The sequence below is a fragment of the Hippopotamus amphibius genome, chromosome 10 (genome assembly GCF_030028045.1).
Source record: "Hippopotamus amphibius kiboko isolate mHipAmp2 chromosome 10, mHipAmp2.hap2, whole genome shotgun sequence".
Classification (NCBI taxonomy): Eukaryota; Metazoa; Chordata; class Mammalia; order Artiodactyla; family Hippopotamidae; genus Hippopotamus; species Hippopotamus amphibius.
In genome coordinates, this window is record NC_080195.1 from 9,440,339 (window position 1) to 9,453,250 (window position 12,912).

Here is a 12,912-nt window from a genome sequence, read left to right on the forward strand (position 1 = left end):
AGCAAAACAAAACCTCAGAAACCCCCTTTCTGCTTCTAAATTAGGGACTTCATGAATTTTGTTTGTGGAAAATGCTGTAGTGATCCTTAAGGAGGTCGGCAACAAGTAGAAACACCTCTCCTCACTCCACCAGATGATAAGCAGGTTACGTGAACCCGCCAGCCTGTTGGTATCTGTGTACGAAGAGAATCTGGTACCTTGGAGGGCTCTGGTTTGGTACAAGAAAGACTCCCTATTGCCAGGATAAGTACTTGCCACATGAAATTCAAACTCACAGAAACTCTCCTGTGCTATATCTGACCCAAATTTTAGCACCATTTTTTTTCCATTTTACTTTCTAGAACTGAAACACAAAGGAATGAGTGTCCAGAGGCAAGTAACACAGGCCTTAAACTTGCTGCCATCCTTAATTTCCTTATTCATAAACTTTCCTTAAAGGACCCAAATCCCCATTCCTCTTTTAAACCAGATCCCTGCCCTCAGCCCCGATGGCCAATAGCAGACATCTGTTTCCCAATGGATGAGAGAGACTCCTTCATCTTCTTGGTCATGGTTGGGATGAGGTTCATGTGGTCATCCACACACTTGGTCACGCAACTCTCCAGCTGCCACTTCACCTGAAGCTCTTTACTCCCTGCATCTACTGAATCTTTGGCTTTATCATTGCAATGCATAGTGCATCGGGCCAGGCGGTCCTGGGATTTCTCCAACTCGTTGGTCACCAAGACCTGGGCTTGAGCCAGAGGTGCATGGCAGCACTCAGTGCACTGGTGCACTTGCTGCATGGACGCCTTGGCGTCCTTACAACAGCCGGCACTACACCGGAACATGAAGCCCTGCATCTTCCAGATGTTCTCTCTCTCCAGACTCTTCACCATGGAGTCCATCGCCTCCTGCACCCGGAGCTGCTGCAGCTCCGCCATGGCGACCCCGCACAGCTCCCAGCGGTGCCGGCGCCCACATGGACTCCAGCGCTCGGCCCCTCTCTCACATTTCTTGAGGACAGAAGTCCACAGTTAAGGTGTTGTCAAGGTTGAGTCTTTCTCGGATGCTCAGAGGGAGAACCTCTCCTGTATCTCTCTTGTAGCTTCTGGTGGTTGCCAGCAATCTTTGCTATTCCTCAGTTTATAGACATAGCACTCCAGCCTCTGCCTGCATTGTCAGATGGTGATGTCCTGTGTGTGTCTGTGTGTCTTTGTGTCTGTTTTCCTTTCTTATGGCACCTGTCATTGGATTAAGGGCCACCCTAATCCGGTATGAATTTAACTTCATTACATCTGCAAAGACCCTATTTCTAAATATGGTCACATTCACAGGTACTGGGGGTTAGGACTTCAGCATGTGTTGGGGGCCAGGTGGGACTGGATTCAACCCACAATGGGAATGTAGAAGAAGAGATCTTTCACTGTTGAAACATCAGTAGAGTCAGTAGTAGCATTCGCTATGGTGGGGGCAGATGGTATAGATTCCATGCAGGAGCTGCAAGAAAACTTTCTTTACTTTCTGCCGACTTTTGGGGAGATTCTGATTACAATTTGAGGGATCTGATATGTTGAATTTCATGAAGTTACTAGTTTTATAAGGCAAAGCAAGTTTAATACTAGTGATTTCCTGTGACTCAACCTATTAACAGGTAAACTGAGAGTCAAATTTATTATGTATTAAGAATGTAGCCATGTTTTGATCCCCTGCTTGGCATTCTTACATTGCAAAAAATAGATGATAGAGTTACCTGAGGTAAGTTGTTGCTTTTTTAGCTTTTTAGCAAATGTTTAAAATGACTCTAGTTAGATAATTTTAAGATTTATAAGCAAACTGAATTGTCAGGTATACTCAATAGATGTGTAAAAACCTGATTCTATTAGACAATATAATCTTTTATGAGTTATTCAGGTCTGATGTGAATAAATACACTTTCACATCACAGTTTTATCTCATAGTAACCCAGAGTAAAGCAAGGTGAGTTGAAAGGATTTAAAATCCTGCATAAGCCATGAATTACCTTCAAACCTTTTTAGTGATGAGCTAGATATCATTTTATTTATTTACCCTTAGGATTTGCGTAGTGATTTTTTTTTCCTCTGAACATTTATCTAGATTGAGCAGCATCACATTTATTTCTGACTGCTTTCTCAATTTTTCAAAGTAATTTATATTCTAATGCTATGTTATAGGAACTGGCTGGCCCAACTGCTGTCCCCCGAGATTTGCATTGATATTGTTTTGAAATTTGTAAGGTCATCTCAGACCTCACTTGATGTGATTGAATGAACTTAATTTTCATTCTCACCACACTGTTTCTAGCCACTGAAAAGGTTATCACCAAAAATATTTTCATATAATAGCGGAGGTTAGTTTATGTGAATTCACTCAGGAAAGAGTCAATGTAGCTAAAAGCTGTTTTTGAAGAATACTCCTTTGATGTCATTACTTGGGTTGATCAGTTTAGTGAACAGACTCTCATGCAAAATGCATTGAAAAGCAATTGACAAGATGCTAACTAGGTAAAAAGAGTTACTCTGATAGTCAGATTTGATTCTTGGTTTTGATTGTGCATACTTTTGAGCATTATTTAAAAACTTTCGAAGAAGACAAGACCTAGAAAACAAAATTACACGAACAAAGGAGACCTGGTAGACAAATCATGAACGAGATTTTTGAACTATTAGGACATAACATCCTATATGTTAAACAAGCATGGAGTGCAACTGACTTAAGGTTTTACTGAAAATCGAGACTCTCAGTGATCTATTGATACTGTGGTGTTTCTCCTGAGGGTGGGAGGGGGAAAAGATATTTTTTTTAGAGTGGTGATAAGCACTGCTTACTATGTACATTAAACAAACAGACTTTATTTCTTCAGTTGCACATTCTGCCCGCTTGAAAGGTGTTTCCAGGGGCAAGGAGTTTCATTAGATAGTGCCTGGAGGCACCATGGTCTGATGGTCATAGATAAGAGAAGCTTTGTAACTCTGTCCTCATCAAGAGTACTCTGGACGGATGCGTCTTTAGCCACGGCTCTGATTTCTTTGCATCTGATGCTCATCTCTGTGCACATTTTTAGAAAACTTCCCGAGCAGGAAAGAAGTATTTCTGATGGAAAATTAGGGAATATCCAAAGTGGAAGCTGCTTTGCATTAAAAGGCTATCTTTATATCTTTTCTGAAAATTGAGACAACTTATAACTTTTTCCTCAGTTTTTACCCTTAGGTTACACCGTGTAGTAAATGACCAAAACCCTTGTCTCCTATGTCTTTATAGCAGTGCCAATGCAATTTTTATGCATATACAGTTGCCCCTTAAACAATGCACGGGGTTGGGGACACTGTCCACAGTTGAAAATCAGTTTCTGACTTGTATTTGACCCTCCAAATATGTGGTTCCACATCCAAGGATTCAACAGTCACAAATTTTGTAATACTATCATATTTAACAGTGAAAAAAAAAAAAAACACTGTGTAAGTGGACCCATACAATTTAAACCTAAGTTGTTCAAGGGTCAGTTGTACTGTGTGCATTAATTTCCAGGTGACAAATCCCAAGTCACTAGGACTATTTAATCAGATGCTTGGTGTGAAAGTGTCTCCTGCTGTTCTGAGGGGAATTTCCATGAATACTCTTTAATGGTGTTTTCAAAGTACGGATGCTGAAAATTTGGCCTCTGTGCACTGGTGTCTAATCGAATCTCAGAGACAGAGTTTTAGATGAAGCAGAAAAGAATAGCTTTATTGCTTTGCCAGGCAAAGAGGGACACAGCATGCTTGTGCCCCTGAAAAACTGTGTCCCACCTGGGAGGATCTGGTGATGAGTTTTGTAGCAGTGGTTCAAGGGCAAGGTTGCTGATAAGATTGGGGTATGTGCAAGGGACTGAGCTCCTTTAATCTGGTCTCAGGTAATCTCTTGATGAGGTTCTCCAGTTCTTTTTCATCTGGCCTCAGGTGTTCTCCAGAATGAGGAATGCTGACATCTTCCATTTATTGGGGGTTTTAGTTCTACAAAGAGCTCAAAAGATGCATCCCTTGCGGGGGAACCAGGACCTGCCCCAGGGCTGCACTGTTGCTTCTTGGCTGCTCATCCCTTGTCTCTGCATCCCCTCCCTTCCCTGATGAGCAGCTGTTTGCATCTGCCCTTTGGGACTCGGGGGAGGTCATGGAGGCTGGAGTCTGTTCCCAACAGACAAGAAAGGGGAGACACGGAAAGGCTGCCGTGGCCAGGAGCCCCACAGGTTCCTGCTCCGTTCCAGTACCATATACGAAAGACAGAGAAAAGTGCGAAATAGTGACTGAATAGTGTACCTTTCATCCTCCAGGGAGAAAAATAATCATATGTATCAATTTAATAGCAATGAGAGGTAATGACTTTGTAACATGAAAATGCCTACATCAACAATACTGAAAACCAAAATCAACTGAGAATACTGCTCCAGAAGAAATAGCCTGTTGCTTCAGGGTTGAAGTATCAATACTTCAGAGGGTTGTCTGGCATTTGAAACTTTGGATCATTGTGGCAAAAAAATTAAGGGTAGAGTGTAATGTTGCCACACCATGGGCGATGGATTTTCATGAAGGTTTTTTGCTATGAACTTGAGACTGTTGTCAACAACTTTTATTCAGTAAAAATGCAAATGCTATATACATTACAGGCATGAAATGCATCTTTTAAATAAAATTACTTACATAGTCTCTTTATACACATTGTTTTGTTATGAGCAATTGACTATTTTGCAACATTTTAATTTATTTCCCAATGGTTCCTGAACAACTGTAGAATTAAATAATGCTTTACCAGCCACATTCTCAAACAGATGTCTTGGGAGGATGTTTTTAATCAACGAAAACCCTTTTTTAAAAAAGTTCTTTAGTTTGACAAGAACAACTAACAGCCTTTGTTGTTCAGGGATTTGTGTTGTGTTCAAATCCTGGATTCACCCTTTAGGAGTTGAGTGACCTTAGGCAGTCCACTTAACTTTTCAGAGGTATAATTTTACTTATCTCTAAACAAAGGTATCAAACAATTTCAAAGAGCTGCTGTGAGGTTTGAATGAGATATGTAGGTAATGCATTTAGCCTAGTACACAATAGACATTCAATAAATGTCAAACATTGTTTATAGTGAGATAAGGCCAGCTGTTACAGTGGCTTTCTCTGTGTTGCTACTTTTCAATTAACAATTATTAATCAGAAATATAAAGGTGACTCACTGGAAATTAATTCATCCTCCCATCTCATTACATATCATTTGCTTACACACGTTTGAGCAAATAAGTGGTTTTAGGAGCAATAGTGTTTTCGTGTGAACTTGGAATATTTCGCATAAAATTTTCAACAAAGCATTTTGCACAATAGAGAACAAGTGACAATAGGAAGAGTTAGGATGGAAACTAATATTTTCTCTGTGTTTGTTGGTTATTAAAATAACTTCTTGACAGAACCTATGGACAATCTTTGCCTGAATATTTTCTGCCTTTGCAGTTTGCCTTCAAAGTTTAAACTCTTTCAGATGTTTCTTTTACATAATGCTCTAAGACTTTTCCAACTTTTTCTCTATATATTACTTCAAGATGATCTCCCCAATAGTTGTCAAATATACATTGTTGTTTCCTTTAGTTTTTGTTCAAAGGATTCCTCCTCACTTCTTTTTCTCAGCCTAGCTAAGACCTACCCTTTCCTCATGACCTTATTCAAATTCGAATGCCCCTGCCTTTTCTAGCAGTACTTAATACCTGTATATACCGTTCATCCCATATAATCTTGAAGAAGGATCGCTGTGATCCTTATAATGTTACCTTTTATCTAATCATTACATACATCTTTATATCACCCACAATGCCTGACACATTTTCTATGGATCTAGTAAGAAGGCAGTATAAAAGATAATGTGTCCTTCTTTGTGGATAACAGGTTAAATACACCCTTGATAAATGTAGGGCATTGAAGGTATATGAAATGGACAAGTGAGGGTAAAAAGTTATTTTTTTTCCTCAGTGATCATCACTGATTACACATTTTCAGAAGGAATTAGAGGGAAAATATTTTGTTTTTATACGTAATTAGAGCAGTGATTCTTGATTAACACCATGCAAATCTTTGACCTTTTTTTTTAGGTATCAGGAATGTTTTCTACTGACATGTATTTATTGAGGAGAATGAAAAAGATGCATTTTCCCTCTGGTTTACGTTTATAATTTCACTCCGAAAGACAGACTTTTTAAACTAGCTTCATTATACCTTATTTGAAAAAGACAGTTGCGATGCCATCTGGCTTGGAAAACTAAGAACACTTTAAGTTGTTGATTTTAGAAGTGAAGAATATCAGTGTCACTGCTTGAAAATAAAGGTTTGAAGTGTAAATAACCGCTGAAAATGTAATAGTAAAGTAAAATTCAGGAAATTTCAGATTTGTGACCTACATTTTATGATTTTACCTTTGAAAGAGACAGTTCCCAAGGGAAGACAATCTGATCTGTTGCATCTATGATTAGAACAGAAGGCTTTGGTCTGTGACTTACTGAAGTGTCCAAGCTCATAGCATGTAGTTTACTGTTGCCATTGCAACGAAAAACAACCTTTTTCTCTCTGTCAATTTCCTACTCCTTTTTACATTTTATCTTCTTGAACTAAATGTATTTCTATAAAGTATATCAAGCCCTTTTGGAAATTATGAAGCATAAATAACATACAGTACGATCGAGAGATAAATAACAGGTAAATAACAGAGGAGAGGCGTACAGACAGGAATGAGGATGCCCGCTGCAGTTTACAGGATTTATTAAACAAGGTTATCCAGGAGTGTTGTTTGCTATTGCAGCCGGCCCTATAGTTATGATACTTGGAAGTGTTGATGCATCTTCTATTTGTATTTTTTTAAGATCCCACATCATCATTCAAGAACGTTTAAACAATATTAATGGCAGCAGCAAAGTAGCAATGCCAAAGGCATACACCCTATTGCAGAAGTGTCTGGATTATAGATATGAGTAGTATCAATAATGTTAGGACACCCAAGGAGCTGTTCTAGGGCCTTTTAAATCCTACTTTAGTAGGAACTATCACTACTCTAATATATTCGGGTATGTATATTCCAATTTTCTTCTGTCAGCACTTTTTTGTTATATATATAAATTCATAATGAAATATGTGTGTATGTGTATGTATATAGTTTTTGATGACTGCCCAAAGAAGCAGAGAATATACTTGAAGATGTGCTTAAATTTTTCAAGAACCTAAGAGATGTCAGAAATGTTACATCAGGTTTCATAGCGTTATTAATTACAAAATAAGTACAACAAAGATATAATATGTAAAATTCCAATATTTTAAATTTATTTTCTTTATAATCTCAATATAACTATATACTTAAGGTTGTTGGAGCAATGAATAATGTAGACTTGGCCTAGAAAATTGGATAGATTGGTCTATGAACACATGTAAACATACTTATACATACTCATGTTTTCAAACTTATAAAATTAGTTTGAAGTTCGTTTTATTGCCCCATTTCCTTATTTTATCCATTAAGAAAAATAAAAGTTTTAATTTGAAGCACTACCTACTTTCAAATATTCTCTGTTAATATGGCTCAAGTGTTAATAAGTCAAAATAATGAATTGACTCTAAGTGGTCACTGACAAAAGATGAAGGACATAGTTAAAAAGGAAAGAAGGCTAGTGGGATTTATTTACTTATTAATTATTTGTGTATGCTTCATTTTTATGGAAATTAATAGTAACAGGGAAGCTATAAATTTCCCAGAGTCTTAATTACAGGTAGCTATTGCCATGCCTTTAAGACATAGTGCTGCCAGCCATGTATTTGGTTGAAGGGCTATTGGACTGAGCGAAATTACACAGCAGAAATTGCAGTGACTACAGGTCAGTTCTTTCTTGGCTGGAATGACGTCCATTCCTTTGGCTGCGCTGCCAGGGTGCAAATCCAATCATTGTAATCGTCTTCTAAAAAAGGCTAAATTGCTTCTGGTTGCCCATAGGAAAAGTCTAAATTTCTTAATTTGCCTAACATGTCCATAAAGATTAGTTCTTGCTGGCATCCAAGTAATGTTTTTTCTAGCGTGTCTCCTCTCCCCTGTGTATTCCAGTCTGATATACTTTTATTTCAACCCGACACATGTGTCACATTATCTCTCGCCTCCAGACATCTGCGTACACCCTTCCCTCTGCTGGGAGTCATTTTCACTTCCACTCATACTTGTTCTTCACCTGGCTATTACTTGCTCATCATTCAAGTATCAATGTAGTCTTCCCTTCCTCCAAAAAGCCTCATTTCCTACGATGCTTTAGTTTTCTCGCCCTGCACTGTGTAATGACAGAATTATGAGACTGCTGGCCTGAATTCCCTACCAGCCCCCCAGTCAGTGAGTGTATTTGGCACACACTCTCATTCTCAGTCCCCAGCAGACTACTTAGAACATAGTGCACGTGTAGCAAATATTTGAGTGAATAAACCACCACATCCTTTGGGGAAAAATGCACAAGTATGTAATTAGGCAACTAGGCGATTTTAGGTAGTGATTAATTCGTTTACTAAGCAACCATTGATTCTCTCAATAGGTATTATTTTTTAATAAAATTTACTGCTTCTGACACATAGTTGGTCATGGGTAAAGATTCGATCACCTGGCCCTTTGGTTAATGGAAAGGGGGGAATGCATAGGAGCTTAGAAGTTTTAAGCTTCTTAGAGGTATTCAGAAAATTCAATATTCTAAGTAATGTAAGTTTAACTTTATGTTTAAGTTGGATTACAAAGAATTAAGACAAATATAACAGTCAAGTGCAAAAGCTGGACCAAAAAATGCTATATAGCATTTTAGCAGATATATATCCTTAAAATACTATTTTAACTGTATTTTTCAAAGTTCAAATGCAGTAATTCATTCACGTACAGGTCTTTAAGGTTAATACATTTGTAGTTGTAAAGGAAAAAATGACATGGGGTTCCAAGTAAAACTGGATCTTTCCGTTCATGTTCCAAATACTCCGGTGCAGAATCGAATATGTGTGTGTGATTTATGGAGATGGTCATTTCAGGGAAACATGCAGGCTCACAAGCATTGAGTAGCTCTAGCGGCTGTAGGAGATCTTTGTCTTAGTTTAATATTTTAATTTTAGAAAGTCGTAGAAATGCTCCACAGAGAGCAAAACAGCAATAGGAAAAAATAGTTTCACAGGAATGAGCTACGACTAGATTTGTGGTTTTTGGAATAATACATTAGGTTTGTAATCAATTATGGATGAAATGTCTGGTCTGTATTTTTCCACATCATCTACCAGCATTGCATTCCTCATGCCTGAACCAATTATAGAAGTAGCACCTCTTCTGTCATAACTGTCTGGACCCAGAAGGGTATGATACCTGCAGAACAGCAATTAGCATCAGAAATCAGTCATCCTGGGGCTGTGCTTTCTGGAGTTCATCTAGAAAGAAATAATCCTCAAACTGACTCTGTGTGTGTGTGTGTGCACATGTACACACGCTGATCTATGTGCTCTGTTGAATTGGAAACCTGACATTTTCTGCTTGTGTTTGAAAGCAGAACAAATCAGTCTAGTTAAACAACCCTGAAAATAGAAATGTGGCATCCCAGTGACACACAGGAAAACAATTAGATTTGAAGTACTTTTTAAGGTTAACAGTCCATATTAACATATATAAATTTATTAACTGAACAGTTAGTGCAAACCTCCTATAGTTATTACATTGCTATTCTGTCATATAACTTAAAGTTTACTAAAATTTTATGCCTAAACAATCGAGAGACTTTAAAGATAACAATAATAAAAAAATGAATCTTTTTGGAACTAATCTTATATGTCAGGATTTGTGACACTACTAGAGCTAATATTTTCATTAATGTAGTCAATAAATATCTAAGGAATTATTCCTAAAATGCAGTTTAGATTTATAAGATAATAATGTTAATATAACTTTCAGTTTATAGATGTCTCAATGAGAAATATATATATAATTGAACTATTTGACAACCGTGGTTTATGCAATCATGTATAATTTGCACATGCTTAATTCATGGAAACATTGGGAAGACTTATTCCTTGTTGAATCTAAGATTTGCAGAAAAAAGTAGCAAAATTCAAGAAAACTCTTCCTTGTCATGACTTTAATACTGGAATATCTAAGTCATTCTTTTTTTGTGACAAGAACTAGACGCATTTGTTACAGTTCATAAAGATAAACATAAAAGATGAAAACATGCGTTGAAGAAATTTACACTGGCAAAATACAACCACAGAAGCGTCGACAGCTTCTTAATCTGTAGACTGTGCAACATTCAGAAGACAATCTCTGTTCTCCAAGAACCTACAGTCTGGATGAGGGCAGAGACTGTACATCTTACTGCAGCCTGTGTTCTCTGTGTATCCTAGAATATACACAAGCCAACTGTGGCAGAATTTCCAAAGCAGCACAGGTACCTTCTGGTTGGGAGTCAGGGAAAAATTCACTAGGGTAGTGGTTCCTCTTACACCAGGCTTTTTATTAATAATGGTTCCTGCAGTTTCTGTAATCTACCTTCTGCATAAGCATTCCTTGGAAAAACTCTAACAATTGGTGCCTCTCAAAGCTATCCTATTACCTTGTCTGGAGGCTCCTCTATGACCATGTGAACACTACAGGGAAAAAAACCCCAAAAAACCAGAGGACCATCTTTCACTCATCTTTGTGTCCAATCAGAACCTGGCATATCAACATGCAACAGATAGTTATTTTGTTTATTTGAATCTTTAACAATATAGGCTGTGCTGAATTATCTTTGCTGGCGTGAGATTTATCTCTGTCCGTGCTACCTGTTCTTCACTGGGCAGTGGCTGAGCCTAATAGCTTTTTAAAATTGGTAATTTGTATATTGTATTTAAAAATACAGCTCTCACTGAGCATTTGTGGATTAAAAAAATCACATGAATATTTTTCTTTACTGGCTTTAAGAAATTAGTATAATCAAAAACAATTATAATAACCGGGTTTCCCTGAATTCATAGGAGCCTGTAAAGAAGGTACTGTTTGACAGCTGTTTTCATGTGATAGGCTGAAGTGTCTTTTAACCTTCAACGGCTGTAAGCAGAGAGATAATTAATAGGCATTTGCTATTTTCATCATGAAATAAAAGTAACTGCTTCATTTACAGTTTGTTTATTAGCCCTCAGCTGTCTTTACGGCACAGATCACCATGCAGGAATACTGTAGCGTAGACTAAATGAGAAAATGGATATGAAGAACTAAAATCCATATTATCTGGTGTGGGTTACTTTGCCACTTAGATGGTGTATTAGTTTCTGACAGCTGTTGTAACAAAGTACTGCAATCACTGGCTTAAAACACCACAAATTCATTATCTTACAGTTCTAGAGAACACAGGTCTGTGATGGATCAGGGGGGTTGCTTCCTTTCTGGAGACTCCAGAGGAGAATGCATTTCTGAGCCGTTTCCAGCTTCTGGAAGCTGCCCTTGTTTCTTGGCTCCTGGCACCACAGCTCTCCTATCTCTGCTTCCCCTGGAAGTCACAGCTGGTCTGACTCTTGGCTTCCTTGTGTCTATTACAAGGACCCTTGTGGTTATTCTGGTTTACCTGCGTAAGCACAATGTAATCTCCCCATCTTAGAACCCTTGGTTTAATCACATCTGCAATGGCTCTTTTGCTATGTAAGGAAACATACCACTGGGTTTCATGGATTAGAATGTAGACATTTTTGAGGTGCCATTATTCAGCCTAACGACAGTTCATAGATTAATTTAGGAAAGAGATTTCTCCCAAGTGGAGGCTTTAGATACCTCTTCTAATAGTTGGTCTATGAGGTCTTCTTAGAGAAGGGAACCATGAGTAGAGGAGACAGGCCGTACTGGTCTCGTTTCTATCTGGAAAACTCACAGCCATTAAGAGTGCATATTTTCATTTGGGATAGAACGGTTAAGTATATTTTAGTTAGATCTTTATATAGTTATATTTGCTCTCACATTTTAAACTCCTTTTGGAACAAAAAACCAAATTACCTTAGAGCATTTTTTTAAGGTCAGACCGAAACGAGTGAGTTGTCAAGTCTTGATTTTGCCACTTTTTTTTCCTGAGGTTGTCAGAAGTTGTCATGAACATACATATTTCTTACGATGGATTTGATTTGAAAGAGAATCCATAGTCTAAAACTGTTAGTAGTGGCTCTTGAGAACCTAAAATTCTTACTTTGCTTGAAAATGATTTTTTACTTTGCCATTGTCAGTAGATTTTCTAATTATTGATGTTCGACATCTGATTTAACTAACTGTATGTATACACTTATGTTCAAGGTGTTTATCGAGGATATGAATTTCTATTTCCTTTATTTATATCCTTGTTTTTATAGATAACTTTCATTAAGGTTGGAAATCATTGTCTCTCTAATACTGGAGTAAAATGTCCTCCTCTTACCAGGATATTTTTCTGATACTTAATCTCCATGCTTTGAATCAAAGAAGCAAGCTTACAATAACGAATACCCCACTTTGTCTTTAACCTCACAATATAAGTGGAAAGTATCCTATCTGTTTATTTGGTTGATAACTTCTGAACAGGCTTTGAACATTTCAAAATGTTATAACTTCATTTATGAACATTTGCTTTCCTTGGTAATCAAGCTACTGTCCCGGGTGTTGTATGATCTACAGTAAAAACTTTTGGGGGACAAATTCCTCATGCTTCCAAACTAAGGTGTAGTTAACATTATATATGCTGAAAGTACGCGTTCCATTTAATGATTGGTGTCATTAAATATTCAACATTTCCCTCAAAGCTTGAAAGTGTCAAAGACATTTTGGGGGATGTTCATGTGATGTGATTATTTTGTGCTAGAAATACAGAAACAGCATTTTCAAAGAAAAGTGAGTTTTGTCAGATACCTTGTATTTGCCTTA

The 12,912-nt window shown here is 37.5% G+C and overlaps 1 protein-coding gene across 1 annotated transcript; it reads right to left on the reverse strand.

The window, feature by feature from the left end:
* Positions 1-479: 479 nt before the first annotated feature.
* LOC130829801 (protein FAM136A-like) lies at positions 480-923 on the reverse strand. The gene has a single exon (XM_057696392.1). It carries the CDS (start codon positions 921-923, stop codon positions 480-482), a length of 444 nt encoding a protein of 147 aa, XP_057552375.1.
* Between the last annotated feature and the right edge of the window lie 11,989 nt (positions 924-12,912).

What these genes read in the sequence shown, in the direction of transcription:
- LOC130829801 (XM_057696392.1), bottom strand. Translation starts at nt 923, where the DNA reads ATGGCGGAGCTGCAGCAGCTCCGGGTGCAGGAGGCGATGGACTCCATG.